The sequence below is a fragment of the Lichenostomus cassidix genome, chromosome 15 (genome assembly GCF_008360975.1).
Source record: "Lichenostomus cassidix isolate B80296 chromosome 15, HeHo_3.0, whole genome shotgun sequence".
Lineage (NCBI taxonomy): Eukaryota > Metazoa > Chordata > Aves > Passeriformes > Meliphagidae > Lichenostomus > Lichenostomus cassidix.
In genome coordinates, this window is record NC_139496.1 from 10,426,063 (window position 1) to 10,441,579 (window position 15,517).

At 46.5% G+C, this 15,517-nt stretch overlaps 1 protein-coding gene across 2 annotated transcripts in view; it reads left to right on the top strand.

Moving 5' to 3' along the window:
- Positions 1-15,517, top strand: part of TAOK3 (TAO kinase 3) — a 72,372-nt gene that overhangs the window by 52,137 nt on the left and 4,718 nt on the right. For both annotated transcript variants that reach the window (XM_085076122.1, XM_085076123.1), the window contains 4 exons: positions 4,883-5,017; positions 12,548-12,784; positions 13,305-13,433; positions 14,127-14,330. In XM_085076122.1, coding sequence (XP_084932248.1) covers positions 4,883-5,017; positions 12,548-12,784; positions 13,305-13,433; positions 14,127-14,330 — 705 coding nt within the window. The remainder of the gene's footprint in view (positions 1-4,882; positions 5,018-12,547; positions 12,785-13,304; positions 13,434-14,126; positions 14,331-15,517) is intronic.

Here is a 15,517-nt window from a genome sequence, read left to right on the forward strand (position 1 = left end):
TAATCACCAGCATATTCTTCTCAGGAAATTCAGATGTCTGGCTTGGCAAGGAAGTGTTCCTTGCCCTTTTTCAGGTTCCAAGTTGGTGACCTCCTGCATGTATATCTCAGTATGTTCAGTGTAAGTGCTCTGGGTCTCTTCTGAAAACAATCAAATAACTCTGCTACTCCATCCAAGGATCATTTTGCTTATGGGTACAAATTTTCATATTTATTTCCTTTTAGGAGTTGTTCAGCTGCACAGGTTGAGAGTTGAAGACTAAATGACAGCTCTGATACAAACCCAATTTTATCTGAGAGCCCCAAAAAAAGACAAAATGGGGCAGGGAGTTAAACTCCAAATGCACTGTGCTTCAAAGACACATAACCCAGATTTTAAAAGCAGATAAATATCAGTTAATTCATCTTCAAAATGAGGAGAAAGATTTTGGCTCCCAGGGTAAGACAATAAAATGAGTATAGGCATCAGCTGGTGCATCAGAGATGCTTTTGTCACCTGCTTTGTTCAGCTGCTGCTAAATGGCAGTGTGGGCACAGGTGGCTTCCCAGAAGTATTATTTCATTATCCTCAATGAATTTATTATTATTTTATTTCCACAAAACTGTAATAGGAAGATGTTGTAATCTTTTAATCTAAACAAAAAGCCAGTACAATACTGGGTTTTTTTCAACTGCAATACTCAGTTGTTGCTGTTTCTTTCTTCAATCTTAACATCATCAGTGCTTTCTGAAACTTGGGCAGTAAAAAGCCAGGGAAATCTTGTGATTAAAATCTAGTTTATAACAAAAAGATGAAAAGGGGATGTTTGTAGTTGGTCATCACAAATCTCACCCAATGTCTGCAACAATAAAATATCTTTTTATAACTGCTGCAACTTGAGTGACTTCCCAGATCCTCTAAATTAACCTGTGCACAATGAATGTGCAGCATTTGTTGGGAATTCTGTGCATGGAGAGAGCTCTGGGGTGGCTGCTCCACAGCAAGTGTTGTCCTATGTATCAAAATTTATGATTTGTGCTTGGAAAAGATGAGTTTTTTGAGATGTAAAGGATATTTAGGTAATGGCTTGGGTTTGTCTTGCATGTGCTGGCAGTGGTGACCCTCAGGTGCCTTCTGGAATCATGTCAAGCAGGCTGGGGACAGGAAGCTTTGTCTTGAAAGACTTTTGAGTCTTAAACCTCTCTGTAGATTATCAAGGCACTCAGTGCAGAGTATTAACAAAAACCATGCCACACTGTTGTTTTCCTTGCTGTTTAAATTCCTAGAAGGCAGGGATTTGCTGCAATTCCACTGAAGTCCTTACTATGGCTTGGAAATGAACTTTCTTATTTGTGTAGGAAACTGACAGCCCTTCCAGTTGGTGAGTCCTGCCAATAAATGCCATGTAAACAGCATTTGTGAAGGTTTTATTTGGGGTCCATAGCCAAAAAAGCCAGTTTGAAAGGGAGTGTTCCTTCTGAGGAGAAGGTGGAAGTGTCCCAGCTCTGGGCTGGGCAGAGTTGGGATGGTGTAAAAGCCTTTTTTCAGTGAGCAGGAGGAGGATGAAAAGGCAGTGTGTGATAGAACTGGGATGGGACTCAGAGCAGAATCCTGTCTGTAGGGTGACCTTGGGCAGAACTCATGGTTTGAGCACAAACTCACTGTGAGATGCTCACACGATACACCAGGAGTAACCATTCAGATCCACCTGGAAGCACCACTTTAAACCACTGGAAGCTCCACCAGCTCTGGTCAGATACTGCTGTGGAAATATTTGAGAAGTTTTGTCCTGGCAATGTCCCAGCCAAATTCCCCTCTTTGTTGTGATCAACCTGAAAACTGTTTATGAGGATGATACAGTCAGGAGAACACATTATTCCTTCAGTAGGAAGTTGAAGATTCTGGGTTGTTGGCCCTGAACAGAGGAATTCTAATGATTTCACATGACTTGTGAGCTGAGAGTGCCCAAAGTTGCATCCTTAAGGCAAATAGTGCAAAAAACCACAGAAAACGGATGGAAAATGAAATGTATACAGAAGATACATTGCTTTAGAAACAAACCAGGGTTTGAAATGCAGACTTGAGAAATTCCCTGCCCCAAACTTGATGAGTTTCTGGGGTGCTTTCAGTCAGATTTTACTTACTGAGTATCTTGAGCTGAGGTACCCATTTTGTTTCTCACACATCTGAAGGTAAAAGTTGAAAATAAAAATTTCCTTATCTATGCCAACAGTTACAACTGTGGTGTCTCTTAGCAAGTTTTTGGGGAGAAGAAGAATTTTATTTTAAAATAAAAGCAGCAAAATTGTGTTTTCTGGGTTTGCAAGTAGATGTTTGTGTTTGCCATCAGTCACACCATCTGAAGAGGGCTGGTGAAGATGTGGCTACTGTTAGATTTATTTCTCTACCAGCTCTCCCTGGGGCGGTGTAACCTGTGAGATTTGGTAACTCTCCGTGCCAAGTGTTTTTATTTCTGGTAGTGGGACAGCTTTTCCAGAAAATATTTTGCCTGTTTAGGCTCCCTGGGCTTAGCTGAGAGTTAGTGGTGGGTGCTGGTCTGCTCCAGAATCTTCAGATCGTGGATCAAGGGGTGCCAAGGACAACCACTGAGTTTTTTGCCCCCTTGAAATTGGTCCTTTGGCTTGTTCAGTTGCAAAGGAATTTTCCCATTCCTTGCCCAGCTCAGTTTGAAGTGCAGAATGTGGTTAATTCACATTCCTGAAGGGCAATTTAATTCTGCTCTGAGCTTCTTGTGTGCACTGAGGTAACCAGAGATCCCATAAACCAGGGTGACACTCTGTCCTCTAAAAATCCACCTCTTGGATAACAGAAAGTAAATCACAGATTAATTTTCCAGCATACAAAGTAATTACAATTTAAACTTGTTATTTTAGGTGGTGTTTTGGAGCATTCTGAAAAATCTGAATGCCCATTTTAAAAGTTGGGGGGTTTTGTTTCTTTTTCCAGTGATTTGCAGATTCTCTGGATTTAATATTTCCCATTTGCCCAGCCATGGTAATGTAATGGAGAGAGGGAAGATGTGGGCAAGTCCAAGAGCCCTGCCCATCACACCAACATGCACAAGTTGGAAATCTGAGATCAGCCCAATTTTCAGTGATTTCTCTTGTGGTCTCACTGCCTTCCCTGTCAGACAGTGCCATAAATGCCCAGTACAAGGATGACCAATTTAAAATGGAACCAATTTAAAATGGAACCAATTTAAAACTCCATGTTTCTGTGGAGGACTGTCCTTTTTAGCTGTTTTGACTCCTTCTGTGTCCCTTGTGTGGGTGTGGAGGACCTCTGTGGTGGCCTTGGGCACCATTCTCCCTGTGCAGAGGCAAGGGAAGGGTGAGCTTATTCAAAATGAAGGATAAGGAAAGGTTTTGGGCATAAAGCACTTCTAATCAATGTGTTGTTCAGCTCTTGATATCAGCATTTCTGCACCTAATTGGCTTCTGCTTGAACTCATTTCCAGAACCCTATGGAAAGGGGCTGAATGTGTGTGGGTCCAGGCGAGAAGCAGCTGGAAATTGAGGCCAGCAGAGAGAGGAAAACCAGGTGTCTGCAGGGTGGGAAAGGAGCATGGGGATGACAGCAGTGTCCTGGTGGAGCCACCATTCCATGGTGGCTGGTTTCTCCCTGTGGGGCTCTCTGACCTTCCTGCTGTCTGCTGGGCATGGCAGGGTGGCAGAGCTGCTCCTGCTCGTGGGGGCAGCTGTTCCCTGCAAGGGCTTTCTAGGCACTGACAGCCTTTATTTTGCACCCCTGAGAACTGGAAACTTGATTTAATTCAGGAAGAATCTCGGTCCCCCTTTGAGGTTTTGGGAGCTGGAGGTGGAGGAGGGGAGTCATGGCACTGTGGTGGGTGACAGTGTGGCCCTGCAGGGCCAATGTCACCAGACAGGAGCAGGGTGTGCCTGGTGTCCAAAGGCTGCTCCATCCCCAAGGTGCAGCCTGCAGGTGTGCTGGCTTTTGGCAGTCACCATTCCAATTGGGAAAATCATGGTGGTGGGGTTGGTTTTTTTTTTTTTTTTTGCTTGTTTTTCTGAGGAGGGTTTCTCCTGGAGCTTTGTTCCACTGCAAAATCTGCCTGTGCCTTTTGGGGAGAGGCACAGCTGCTGCTAGCCAAGCCTTGCAGGGAACAGGAGGGAAGGCTGCACCGGGAACCATTCCTGCTAAAACCTGGGAGCTGTTGCTTTAAAAACGGAAAAAAAAAAAAAAAATCCTTTGTGGGCTGTGGAGAGAAAGTGCTAGAACTGTGCAGGATCATGACTGGAAAGCAGGATCCCTGAGTGGTCACGGAGGCTTTCCTGGTCCTCTCCAGCCTGCCGTGGATTTAGCCAGGATGCTCGTCCCCCACAGCAGATAGCAACCGAGGGACAAAGAAACCCTATCGAGGACACACGGCTCGGCGAAGGGAATGAGGCAGGATGTCGCTCTGGTGTTAAAAGGGAACAGCATCTCCGTGGCTAGACATGGGAATCACGTTTTCACCAGCATCGCTGGGTTGCAGTGCTTGAACCCGACCTTCCCGAGGACTCCGATCGCCCTGCTCCGCTTTCTGCTCCCGGCTGGCTTTTTTCTGGCACATATGTAATACTGGAGGTTTAAAAAAAAAACAGGAAAAAAAAAAAAAGGGAAAGGAGGAAAAAAAAAAAAAAAAAAAGGCAGCCCGATCCAGGGATTCGGAGGCATCCCGCTAGCGATCAGCTGACGCGCCGAGCCGAGCTGCAATGTGTTGCTTATTCATTTTGTACGGTGGGAGCTGCCGGGGCTAAGCAGAGAGCTGAACTATGCCTCTCCTACAGCCGCGCTTGTGCAGACAGAGGGGTGAGAGAGAGGCAGCCGCCGCGGGAAGAGCACAGCCGGACTTTCTCCTTGTTTTTATCCATTTCTGCAGGATCATGTATTTATAAGGGATGAGGTGGGCCACAGGGATCGCAGGCCTGAGGTGCGGCCTACCCAGTCAGTGCAGAATCAGGCCCTCCACTACCGGAACCGAGAGCGCTTTGCCACAATCAAATCAGCATCTTTGGTAAGAGCCCCCATCCCATCCCACCCCACCCCATCCCATCCCACCCCACTCCGCGGCCCCTCGCTGCCATCGCCTCCCCGTGCTGTTGGTGCTGTTGGCATAGCAACTGGATATGGCACTGAAAGGGATTTTACCTCTGTGTGTGTGTGTGTGTGACAGAGAGAGAGATGTGGATGTGAAATAGGTTTAATTTCTCTGTGCATTTCCAGTGGGAGATAATCCACCTTCCTGGGTGAAGTTAATACCATCTCATTTCCTCCCCCCCACCCGTCCATTTCCCACCTGTCCCTTTTGTTAATATATTTATCTGCATGTGCATAAAGTGTGTGTGAGGTGTGTGAGAGCTGCTGGAACGCCGTGGAGATGCAGATGCAGATGGGTTTGGGAACAATAAGATCGCTGCTGCCCGCCCTGAGCCGCTGCCTGGGTTGTTTTTTTTTTTTTTTTTTTTTCATTCATTCATTTATTTCAAGCAACTGTACCGTGACTGCATTTTTCAGCCTGATCCCTTGGAAGGATTGCTGGGCTGCGATAAGGGAGAGAGAGAGAGAGGGGGCTTACAGTGGGCTGTGGGCTTACAAAGGGGAGGGGGATGGGATGAATCCATCAAGATTTGTACTATTGCAAATGTGATTGCTGTGGATGCCTTTGTAGTAGGGAAAGGGGTGTGTGCCGGAAGAGTTAGTTGTGTGCCGCCTCCCCCACCCTGCATCCACCCGGGCTGCGAGCAGCCTTTTCCAGGGAAAGCGCTGAAAAATGGCCCTTCAGAGGTAAAATGAATGTCCTATTAAATATTTCAGCCCGCTGGTATTAGAGGTCAGATGGACGGGGAGCGTTAGAAAGTCCCCACGGTTTGGCCATGGCACTTGCTCAGTGCTATGACATCATCCTGGACCAACCCCGAAATTACACCAGCAAGCCCTCCCCTTCCCGCTTTCTCCTGCCTCCGCCGTGGGGGTTCTCCTTCCAGACCACCATTTCTGGATCCCCAGAATCTCTTCCCATTCTTGCATGCCCAGAACACGGGGTGTGTGTGACCACAGCGAAAGGTGGTGAGTGGAGGGAAGCAGCAGCAGCAGCAGTGCCAGCAGCCCAAATTTTTCTGTGTGATTGTTGCTGCTGCTGCTGTTAAAATCTGAAATGATGCTGTAGCATTCAGGCTTTTGCCCAGATGCTTCCTGGGAGCATCTGAATCCCATCTTGTGCAGGTGTATTTCTGGGTAACCATACCCTGAGTGCTCCCCATGTTGGTGTCCCCTGCTCCCCCCAGTTTTAAGAGTGACCTAGAAATGTGTGTGTTAGAGGACTTCATGCAGCACACCTTACAGGGGCAGGATCCCTGCTCTCCTGGAGACCCTCTGCCCTGGAATTTTTCCCTTTTTCTGTGTGTGTGTTTGCACCCAGAGTAGTGCCAGCTCTTCTGCTCCCTGCACTGAGCAGATAAAAGCAGAACCCAGTTAGGTTGGCTGGAGGGAAGAAATGATGAATGACTCATGTATCATACTCCAGACATACAATTCCATTGATAAATTGATATATGTGATGAATATATTCATGTTCTTTTACTCCCTGTGCAAAGCTGCTGCACCTTGTGTCCTGCCTTTGGCAGCAGAGCCCATCACTCCTGTCTGCCTTGGAAATGTCACCCCTGGGCTTCTTGGGTGGCTTGAAGGGATTGCATGGCCAGGGAACTGTGGGCTGTGAGGTATTCCCAGATCCCTGAGCTCTGGGGAAGGCAGCTGATGTCCCAAGGTCACTCTGAAATCCCATGGCAGCCTCCTGTGGGGCTGGGATTGTGTCTGCCTTAATTCCTTAGTCACTTGGATTTGCTGAATCTCTCTGCTTCAGTGACCAAGCGATGATAAAATTAATTTTGGGTGGGGAAGGTGGAAGGCTTTTTGGAGAACTTCTCTTTTTTGGGTTTTCTGTGGAACATGCTCTGTTATCCCCATCCTACACACACATATCCCCTTCCCAGTGTAGAAGGAAGTTCCCAAGACACCACCTGGGCACTCCAGGAGGTGTTGGTGTGTCCTTAGTTCTGAGGTGACCTGGTGGGGCAGAAGCATCCCTGTGTTTGCCACCAAAATATTCCATTGTGATGAGCTTTCCCTTTAATAATCTTGCCTTCCCACCTCTTCATGTTCCAAAATGGAAATCTAAGAGGGGAAAAAAAGGTTTAGACCTATTGCACAGAACCTGGGTGGCAGTGCTTGTGTCAGAACACTTTTTATTGCTGTCACCAGTCAGTGCCTGGATGATGTCAGTGGGGAGAGGTGCTGAATGCTGCTGCTCCTCTGGCCAAGGGAGAACTTCCTGCTCCCTGTCCAGGATCTGTGGGAGGGTAAGATCAGTCATGGAGATGATATGGGGAGAAAGACCTAAACACACCTAGAATTCATGGTGTGAACCCAGAAATTCAGGCTTTATTCATCTCTCCCCTGTTAATTCACTATTTCAGTGGCAGCTGGAAGAGATTTTTCCTGTCTGAATGGGTGCTCAAGATTGCACAGTGGTTAAAAAAAAGCAAACCAGCAAGCTTTGATGCTTCCCTACATCCTGGGTGCTGCTCATTTCCCATTTCTGTGCCCAGATGGGAACATCTTCCCAGGCACAGAAAGGTTGTGCAGTTGGGAGCATCAGGTGGCCTCTTCTGCAGAGAATCAAAAATAGGAGTTCTGGCCCCAAATGCAATAATACAGGATGATATTTGAATGTAAAAACTTCCTTTTGGGGGATTTCCTGAAAACCAACCCAAACATGAGACCAGGGCAGTGTTTTTAGAAGAAAAGCACCAAGTCTGGGGCTGGGCACACCACAGTTGTTCTGCTGGTGCTGTCCAGGGTCTGGGGTCCTCAAGTCCTTGTTGTTAGGATATTAGATCAGGATATTGCAGATGGAGGTAAGACTGGCATTCCTAAAAGGAATCCAATGTACAAGTTGGATCTCTTTCCAAAAACAAGCTGAAGAAGTTTCAGGGAGTGTAGAGGTCACAGGAGAATTTAGATGAGACAGCTCAACCCTCCAGGTGATCCAGTGATTTTAAGAGTGATTCCCCTGCCCTGTTACTCTGCAAAATCATGTGAATATGAAGGAAACTGGACAGACATCCGGAGGAAATACTCAAATGAACTATCCACAAAGAAACAGGCTGTGAATATCCCTTTTTATTCTTGCAGTAGTGCTTTACTGTTACTCAGGTTAAAGGAAATAATGAAAAGGGGCAAATGTGGGTAAGAAAGATGAAGGAGCTTAATTTTGATCATAATTCAATCAGCAGTTTTAATAGTTGGTTTTTTTTTGTGGACCACCCTTCTATTCAATCAGTTTTGTGTGGTAACAGTAACCACCACTCACCTGGAACAGTGCTGGAAAATACCCTGCATATTTCTGCTGTTGGAGTAAAAGTTGCCATCTGAAATGGAGACCAGGCACCTGCAACTCCATGTTATTTTGCAGACTATCAGTGATCCATAAATTAAAAGTTACAACCAGAAATCTCTTGAAGCTCAGCAAGCTGTTGTTTGAAAAGAAGGGCAGAGGTTCTGCATGTTGATGAGACTACACCTCTCCACATTTTCAAGGGAAAGCTGTTTTTTGAATCTCATCAGAAATGCATTGATCTGCACTTCTGGGTGTCTTTCAAGCTTGACCCCTCAGGTCTCCCCTGCCTCATGCATCTCCTCAACAGCTGCTTTTCCAGCTTTCAAAGGCAATGATCAAGTAGTTAAAACTTCATACAATCCCAGAATGGGATGGGTTGGAAAGGATCTGAGAGCTCATCTCATTCCACCCCCCTGCCATGAGCAGGGACACCTTCCACTGTCCCAGGCTGCTCCAAGCCCTGTCCAGCCTGGCCTTGGACACTTCCAGGGATCCAGGGGCAGCCACAGCCTCTCTGGGCACCTTTGCCAGGGCATCACTATCCTCACAGGGAAGGATTCCTTCATCACATCTGTGACATCTCATTTTATAGAAAGATCAGACAGTGAGGACTCTATCAAAGGCCTTGGTGTTCTCTTTGAAATCCAAATGCCAGCAAAAGAATGATGTGATCTCATCCAGGGCCTGCAGAGCCAAGTGTCCATGTGGGCAGGATTCCCTGGATATGGCCAGGCAAATAGCACCAGGGCAGCCTGGCTCCCAAACCAGCTACCATCACAGGAAGCTGGTCCCTTGCACCCTCTTCTGCTGAAGCACTGATGTTTTATTCCAGAGGGTTGAGTTTTTCCCAATGAACTCACCTGGTTGCTGCTTTTGTAGACCTTTCCTCTACAATTTTGGACTTGTTCTTTCTCATCTCCTCTTGCTGTGAGAAGCAGCTGGCAGGGTCTTGCTCAGAGCTCTGCTTCCTCCAGCACAGAGGAGCTCAGTGTTTTGGTTATTGAGAGGTGAGAATTCCTGTCCTTCAGGAGAGGGTTCAGTATCTTGGTTAAACAATGTAGAAAAGGGAACTCTAAACAGCTGCTGATTTGGGGAAGTTGGGAGCTCAACTTCCTTATGTAAAGCTAAAATCTTGGAGGGGTGAAAGAAAGTTTGGATTTTATGGCAAGTGAACTGCCTGTGGGAGTAGGTTGGAAAAGACATCTGTGTTCTCAGTTCTGCGTGTGCCAAAGATGCAGAGAGATAAGAAACTGAGAAAATGTCATACCTTAATAAAAGCTGTTCTGGTTTATACAGGTTTTTGGTTTTCCTGATGACCTGGTGTGTGCTGCAGGGAGAGTTCTAGGAAACTGCAGCTTTCTGGTGTGAAGGATCCTGACATTTCCTGTCAGATTTTGTAATTATCACCTTTTCCCCCATGATAATCCATGGGGTTACATTTGGGAGCTTCCTCCAGAGGGACAGCTCTGATCTCTGCTCTCTGGGACCAGGGACAGGACTGAGGGAATGGCCTGAAGTTGAGGCTGGATATCAGGAAAAGGGGCACTGAACAGCTCCCCAGGGAATGGTCACAGCCCAAGGCTGCCAGAGCTCCAGGAGCATTCAGACAATGCTCTCAGGGATGCACAGAGTGGGATTGTTGGATGTCTGTGCAGGGCCAGGAGTTGGACTCATGATCCCTGTGGTTCCCTTCCAACTCAGGGTATTCTAAATAGTACATGGAGTTCCAAGAGTCTTTGTCTAAGAACACCAGAAAGGTGATTACTGGAACATCCCCAAATTTTCTTGTTAAAGTGGGTTGTTGGAGCTGTTCATTCATTAGGGGCTTAATCTTTAAAACCATAATCCTTTCTTCATTCATAGTCTGGAGGACTTCTCTGGTACTGAACTGGGCATGTTCAGTAACTAATGTTAATTTCTTCCACATTCTCCCATCCCTGAGATCACCATGTTGCAGCCTTTGTCTTTGAAGAGAGTCCTGAAGAGTGTTGGGCTTGACTGGAGATGATGATAAATTAAGTCTTTATCATGAGTTTGCTGAACACAGGCAGTAAATCCACGAGATGTCCACCAAGTCTGCTGCTCTCCTCTCTCATCTTTGGGATGAAACACTGTTTTTGTTTTCTTCTGACTTTTTTAATGTCTCATCTTCTGCTGTGACTGGAAGGCTTTATCAGCTAGGCTTGTAATTAGCAATTGCATCCTATTGTTAGGGATAAATATCCCAGATTTCATGGGAAATCTTTCCAGGATGGAATCCTTGTCATGATAAAGCTGAGCAAAATTGGAAATGGGGTGCAGAGGAGCAGGGAAAAGAACAAGGATAAAAGTTAATGAGTTTTGCTGTAAATAAAACAAGTGCACGTTGTACATCTCATTAGAGATCAGACCAAAGGGGAAACTGGCAAAGTTGCTGGAGGATCCTTAGATCCATTTTTTTTCTTAGGCTCTTGCTGTTTGCTTTGTTCTGCCAGCATCTGGGAACGGAGTGTGCCATGCAGAACATCCCATTGCCCACAAAAGGGCTGAGCCCCAAAAATAGCACATCCTGGAAGATCTTGTACTGCTGGTGGCTCCCAGATCTCCCTCTCTCCACAAGTGCCTGACCAAGGCTGTTCTCTCCCAGCTGGATGTCACTTAATGTTGTCAATGGCATGTGTGAAGTGCTGGGGGTCTGCCTGTCTTACCTGACTTCTTACCATTAGTCTCTTATCATTAACTTGGATTCTCAGAGGAATTTCCTTACCTGGAAGCCTCTGGCACAGATCTTACTCTTGCTGAACTTGCCTGAAGTGTCCAAGTTCCTACAAACACTTCCCAACTCCTGCCAAGTGTGGCTGTCCTTGGAATGCTTGGGAAAACCAAAAGCTTTTTGAACTGCAGCAGAACTCAGGACTAACACGCTGTTTGTGTTTCCATGGTCATTCCTACAATCCCACACATTCCTGGTGGCTGCCTTTGATCTGTTTGGGTCTCAGGCATTTACAGGCTGCTCTGTTACACCAGTTGATGAGGTGTAAATGGGTATTTAATCCAGCCAGCTTCAAAATAACTTCCCGAAATTTCTTCCAGGAAAGATGTGGTTCATACATCATCACTTTTGGGCTGCTGTGGAGGAATCATCAGGAAAGCTGGGCTCTTGCAGGCCGCAGGAGGGACTCTTGGTCCATAAAGCTTCAGTGATCACCTTTCAAGGACTGAGCTGTTCACACTCAAGTGTGAAAGCAAAGGTTCTGTTGCACAGTATCAGGGGCTGCAGTTCCACACACGTACCAAGATTTTGATTCTCAGGCCATACAAATTGTCATAAGTGAAGTTCTTGAGACTGTCTTTAAAAAAATCAGTCTTGGACACTTTTCTTCTTTTGAAATGGAAGTATTACCATTTGCATTTTCTTCTGAACATTTTTGGCACAGCTTGTTGGGCTTTTTTTTTATTTTTTTCTTCCTTTCACATGGATACACTTGGGCACGGAAATGAATGTGGAACTTGTGAGTTTGTTTCAGCTGAGCAGAGTTTAAAAATCTGCTTAGACCATCTGATCAATCTTGTTAAGAGCACACAGTTCCAGAACAGCATTCCCTTGTTAGAAAACTTTCAATTCTGGGAGGGAATGAGCTCAGTCTGCCATCATCTTGAATTTTAAGGGGGAATTTTGAAGGAGGCTCCTCGTAGCAGGAAATAGATGTTGAGGGATTGATTTGGCATGGGGTGTGACTTGAGGAGGAAGGAAAGAATGGGTGGGTTAGGGGTGTTCTGGGTGCATCTTGGGAGTCTATGTTCCCCTCAGGATTTGAGTCCTGTGTCTGAAGAAGGTTGTCCCTCAGCCACCTTTGTTTCCAGATCTCCTCCAGTGTTACCTGGAGTGATAAATAATCAGTCACTTTGTTTGTAACATGGCATTTTCTGCTGTACTACTGCAAACACATAAAAGCCTCAGGAAAAGATGAAGGCTAAAAGTTAGGAAAGAGAAACCTTGTGGCTTTGTGAAATTTAAAAGGTGAAAAGGTGAAAAACCTCCAAAACCCGCAGCAGTTGATTGCTGAGAGCAGAGCAGAGTCTGGGTTCCAGGTGAGCAGCCAACATGGAAACTCTCGTGTGGGACTGAAGGCCATGAAGCTCTTGTCACCCTTTTCCTGACCCCAGGTTACAAGACAGATCCATGAGCATGAGCAGGAGAACGAGCTGCGGGAACAGATGTCAGGATATAAGCGGATGCGGCGCCAGCACCAGAAGCAGCTGATCGCCCTGGAGAACAAGTTGAAGGCCGAGATGGACGAGCACCGCCTCAAGCTGCAGAAGGAGGTGGAGACACACGCCAACAACTCGTCCATTGAGCTGGAGAAGCTGGCCAAGAAGCAAGTGGCTGTGATGGAGAAGGAGGTGAGTGTGGGGAGCTGTCCCTGAGGATCTGAGGGACAGGAGAATTTGGGTCTCCATGGGGGTCTGTGGGAGTTGCTGCTCAAACCCATGGTCTGAGGTGTGCTGTGTGCTCCTGTGTGCTCAAGTCACCCTTCTGGATGTGGCACTCCATTGGCATCCACCAGTGCCACAGCTGGATGAAAGGGGGTGTGGGGACCTTAGTGGGAGCTTTGCCTCACAGCTGAGGGGCTGACAAAGCTGTCAGTCTAAAAATCAGCACATTAATCCACATAAGGGAGGGGGTTTTTGCCCTCTGGGGTGGTTTTAGTGGGGAGATGAGAAGCACAAGGAAGCCCTCACATTTATGTGAGCATTTCCTGTGCAAGCAGCTTTCCTGTGGCTGAGTGCTCATGGCTTTATCTAGCACAGTCACCAAAATGACTGACCAAAAATCACAACACTGATTTGTGCTGGATTCTGCAGCTGCTCACTCACCCTTGGTTTTTGTATTATTCTTTTCTCCTCTCTCTGTACCTTGCAGGCAAAGGCAGCAGCAGCAGATGAAAAGAAATTCCAGCAACAGATTTTGGCTCAGCAAAAGAAAGACCTGGCGACCTTTTTAGAAAGTCAGAAGAAACAATACAAGCTTTGCAAGGAAAAGATTAAAGAGGCAAGAAACTGTCATTTTCGGGGCTGAAGGGGTGTGGAATGAACACGAACCAGTCTTTGGTTTTGATAAACCCAGGCCAGCCCAGGAGTTTAAGGGATACTGTCAGGCTTGGAAGCAAATCTGGATTCTCAGCCAGTAAATTTTCAGGAAACTGGGAGCATCTGGCAGCAGTTCCAGAACAATTTGTGAGGGTGGCTACAGGTGCCTTCACAATTTGCTGTAGAGCAGCATCTTTGAAACCAAGGGTGATGAGGGAAAATGGGACTTCACAGAGAGTTCTTTTTCCCCCTTTCTCCTCATCTGTTTTTTTTTTTCCCTAAGTAATCAGAGCAGCCATTCAATGTCCCTTGACTAAAAGCCCTGTGATCACTTATATAAATTAGGAAGAGAAGTAACTTCACATGTAGCTTATCTGTGCCAAAATGCATTGCTGAAGTGGTGTCCCACCACATTACACAAATAATCTGCTGTTAAGAAGGTAAAGGTGAGAAAATGAACACCAAAGAGCTCAGTGGCCACATTTCCTCTAGGGGCAGCAGGGCTGGGCATGGCCAGGTGATGGGTCTGGCTCTGTTGGTGTTGTAGTAGGATTTTGGTGTCCTTTCATGAACTGAATGGCAGAGGAGGAGCCAGGAAGGTCCCCAAGACCTGTGTCACTGTGGTGCTAAGGGAAGCCTTGTTTTAACCCTGCAGGAAATGAATGAGGACCACAGCACGCCCAAGAAAGAGAAGCAAGAAAGGATATCCAAACACAAAGAGAACCTGCAGCACACACAGGCTGAAGAGGAGGCCCAACTTCTCAGCCAGCAGAGACTCTACTACGACAAAAACTGCCGTTTCTTCAAGAGAAAAACGATGATCAAGAGGCACGAGATGGAGCAGCAGAACATTCGGGAAGTATGGCACTCCTCACTTCCTCTCCCAGCATTTCTGTAGCTGCTTTAGCTTCATGCCTTGGCTGAGGTTAGGTTTCTAGGTGCTAAATAGAACTGAGAAAAACGTAAGGAAAAAGTTTTGGGGAATGGTTTTCTGTGCAGCTTCTGGGTGGCATTGTTGGCTGCAGACAGAAACACCAAGTGGGCCATTTCTCCTGGGCCTGCTGCCTCATCCCAGCTCCTCCAGGCAGCATAGGAGGTTCCTGCCCCTGTTTGGGTTGTGCTGAGGGCCAGGGAGAGCTGTGGGGTGAGGATATGGGTTGTCAAGGAGCAGCTTTTCACATGCTGCCTCCCCTCGTTGGTTTTTGCCCCTTGCCTCAGGGCTGCCTGTGGTCATTCACCACCTTGGAGAAGGAGTTACCACTTGGAGATGTTTCCATGGCCATCACTGTAGTATCTGAATTCTTCATTGATGTTAATTTTGGATAAAGGCTGTCAGATGAGAGGGTGTTCTAGTGAAGACTGAGTGAGGAGTGCTCAAAAATTTCTAATTCTACTTGGCCTGCTACCCTCAGGTTTTCCAGTATATTTTGTACTTGTTCAGAGCTTTGCTGCCCTTGAGTCCAGATGTGCCTGGGGCTGCTCAGCTGCTGTGCTGAGAGGCAGATATCTCAACCCAGGCACCCTGAAAATGATTGACTCTGAAAAACCAGATTTGGGCACCCTTATCACAGTATGTCAGCTCTGTGGCAGGGATGAGAACAGAGCTCAGTTACCTAGCATGGCATTTAACTAGGAAACAAACCTCTGAGCTCCTGCATTTAAACTTTTATAAGAGACCTAATTTTCAGAACGATCTGAGTATTTGTTTCCTGAAAATTACATCCCTACTAATTCTAATGTTCCAGTACTAACTACTTGGATTACTTGAAGTAAATAACACTTTCAAAGTGTGTTTTCCATGGTATTTTAAATAACCACAGACAGCTTTTGTGCAGGTGGGGAAATGTTGGAGGGAAGTGGAGTTACTGTGTGTATTCCTGCTGTGTGAACTGAAATCGAGTGTGGAATGGGCACAGGAGAGCCTGGCTGAGCTATCCTGAGTTGAAGGCACATGTGCCACAGCTCCAGTGGGAAGTGATTTCAGCTCACCAAATCAGTAAATCTGATTTTTAACCTTGGCTGTCAGGAGTCAAGTTTTGCTTAAAT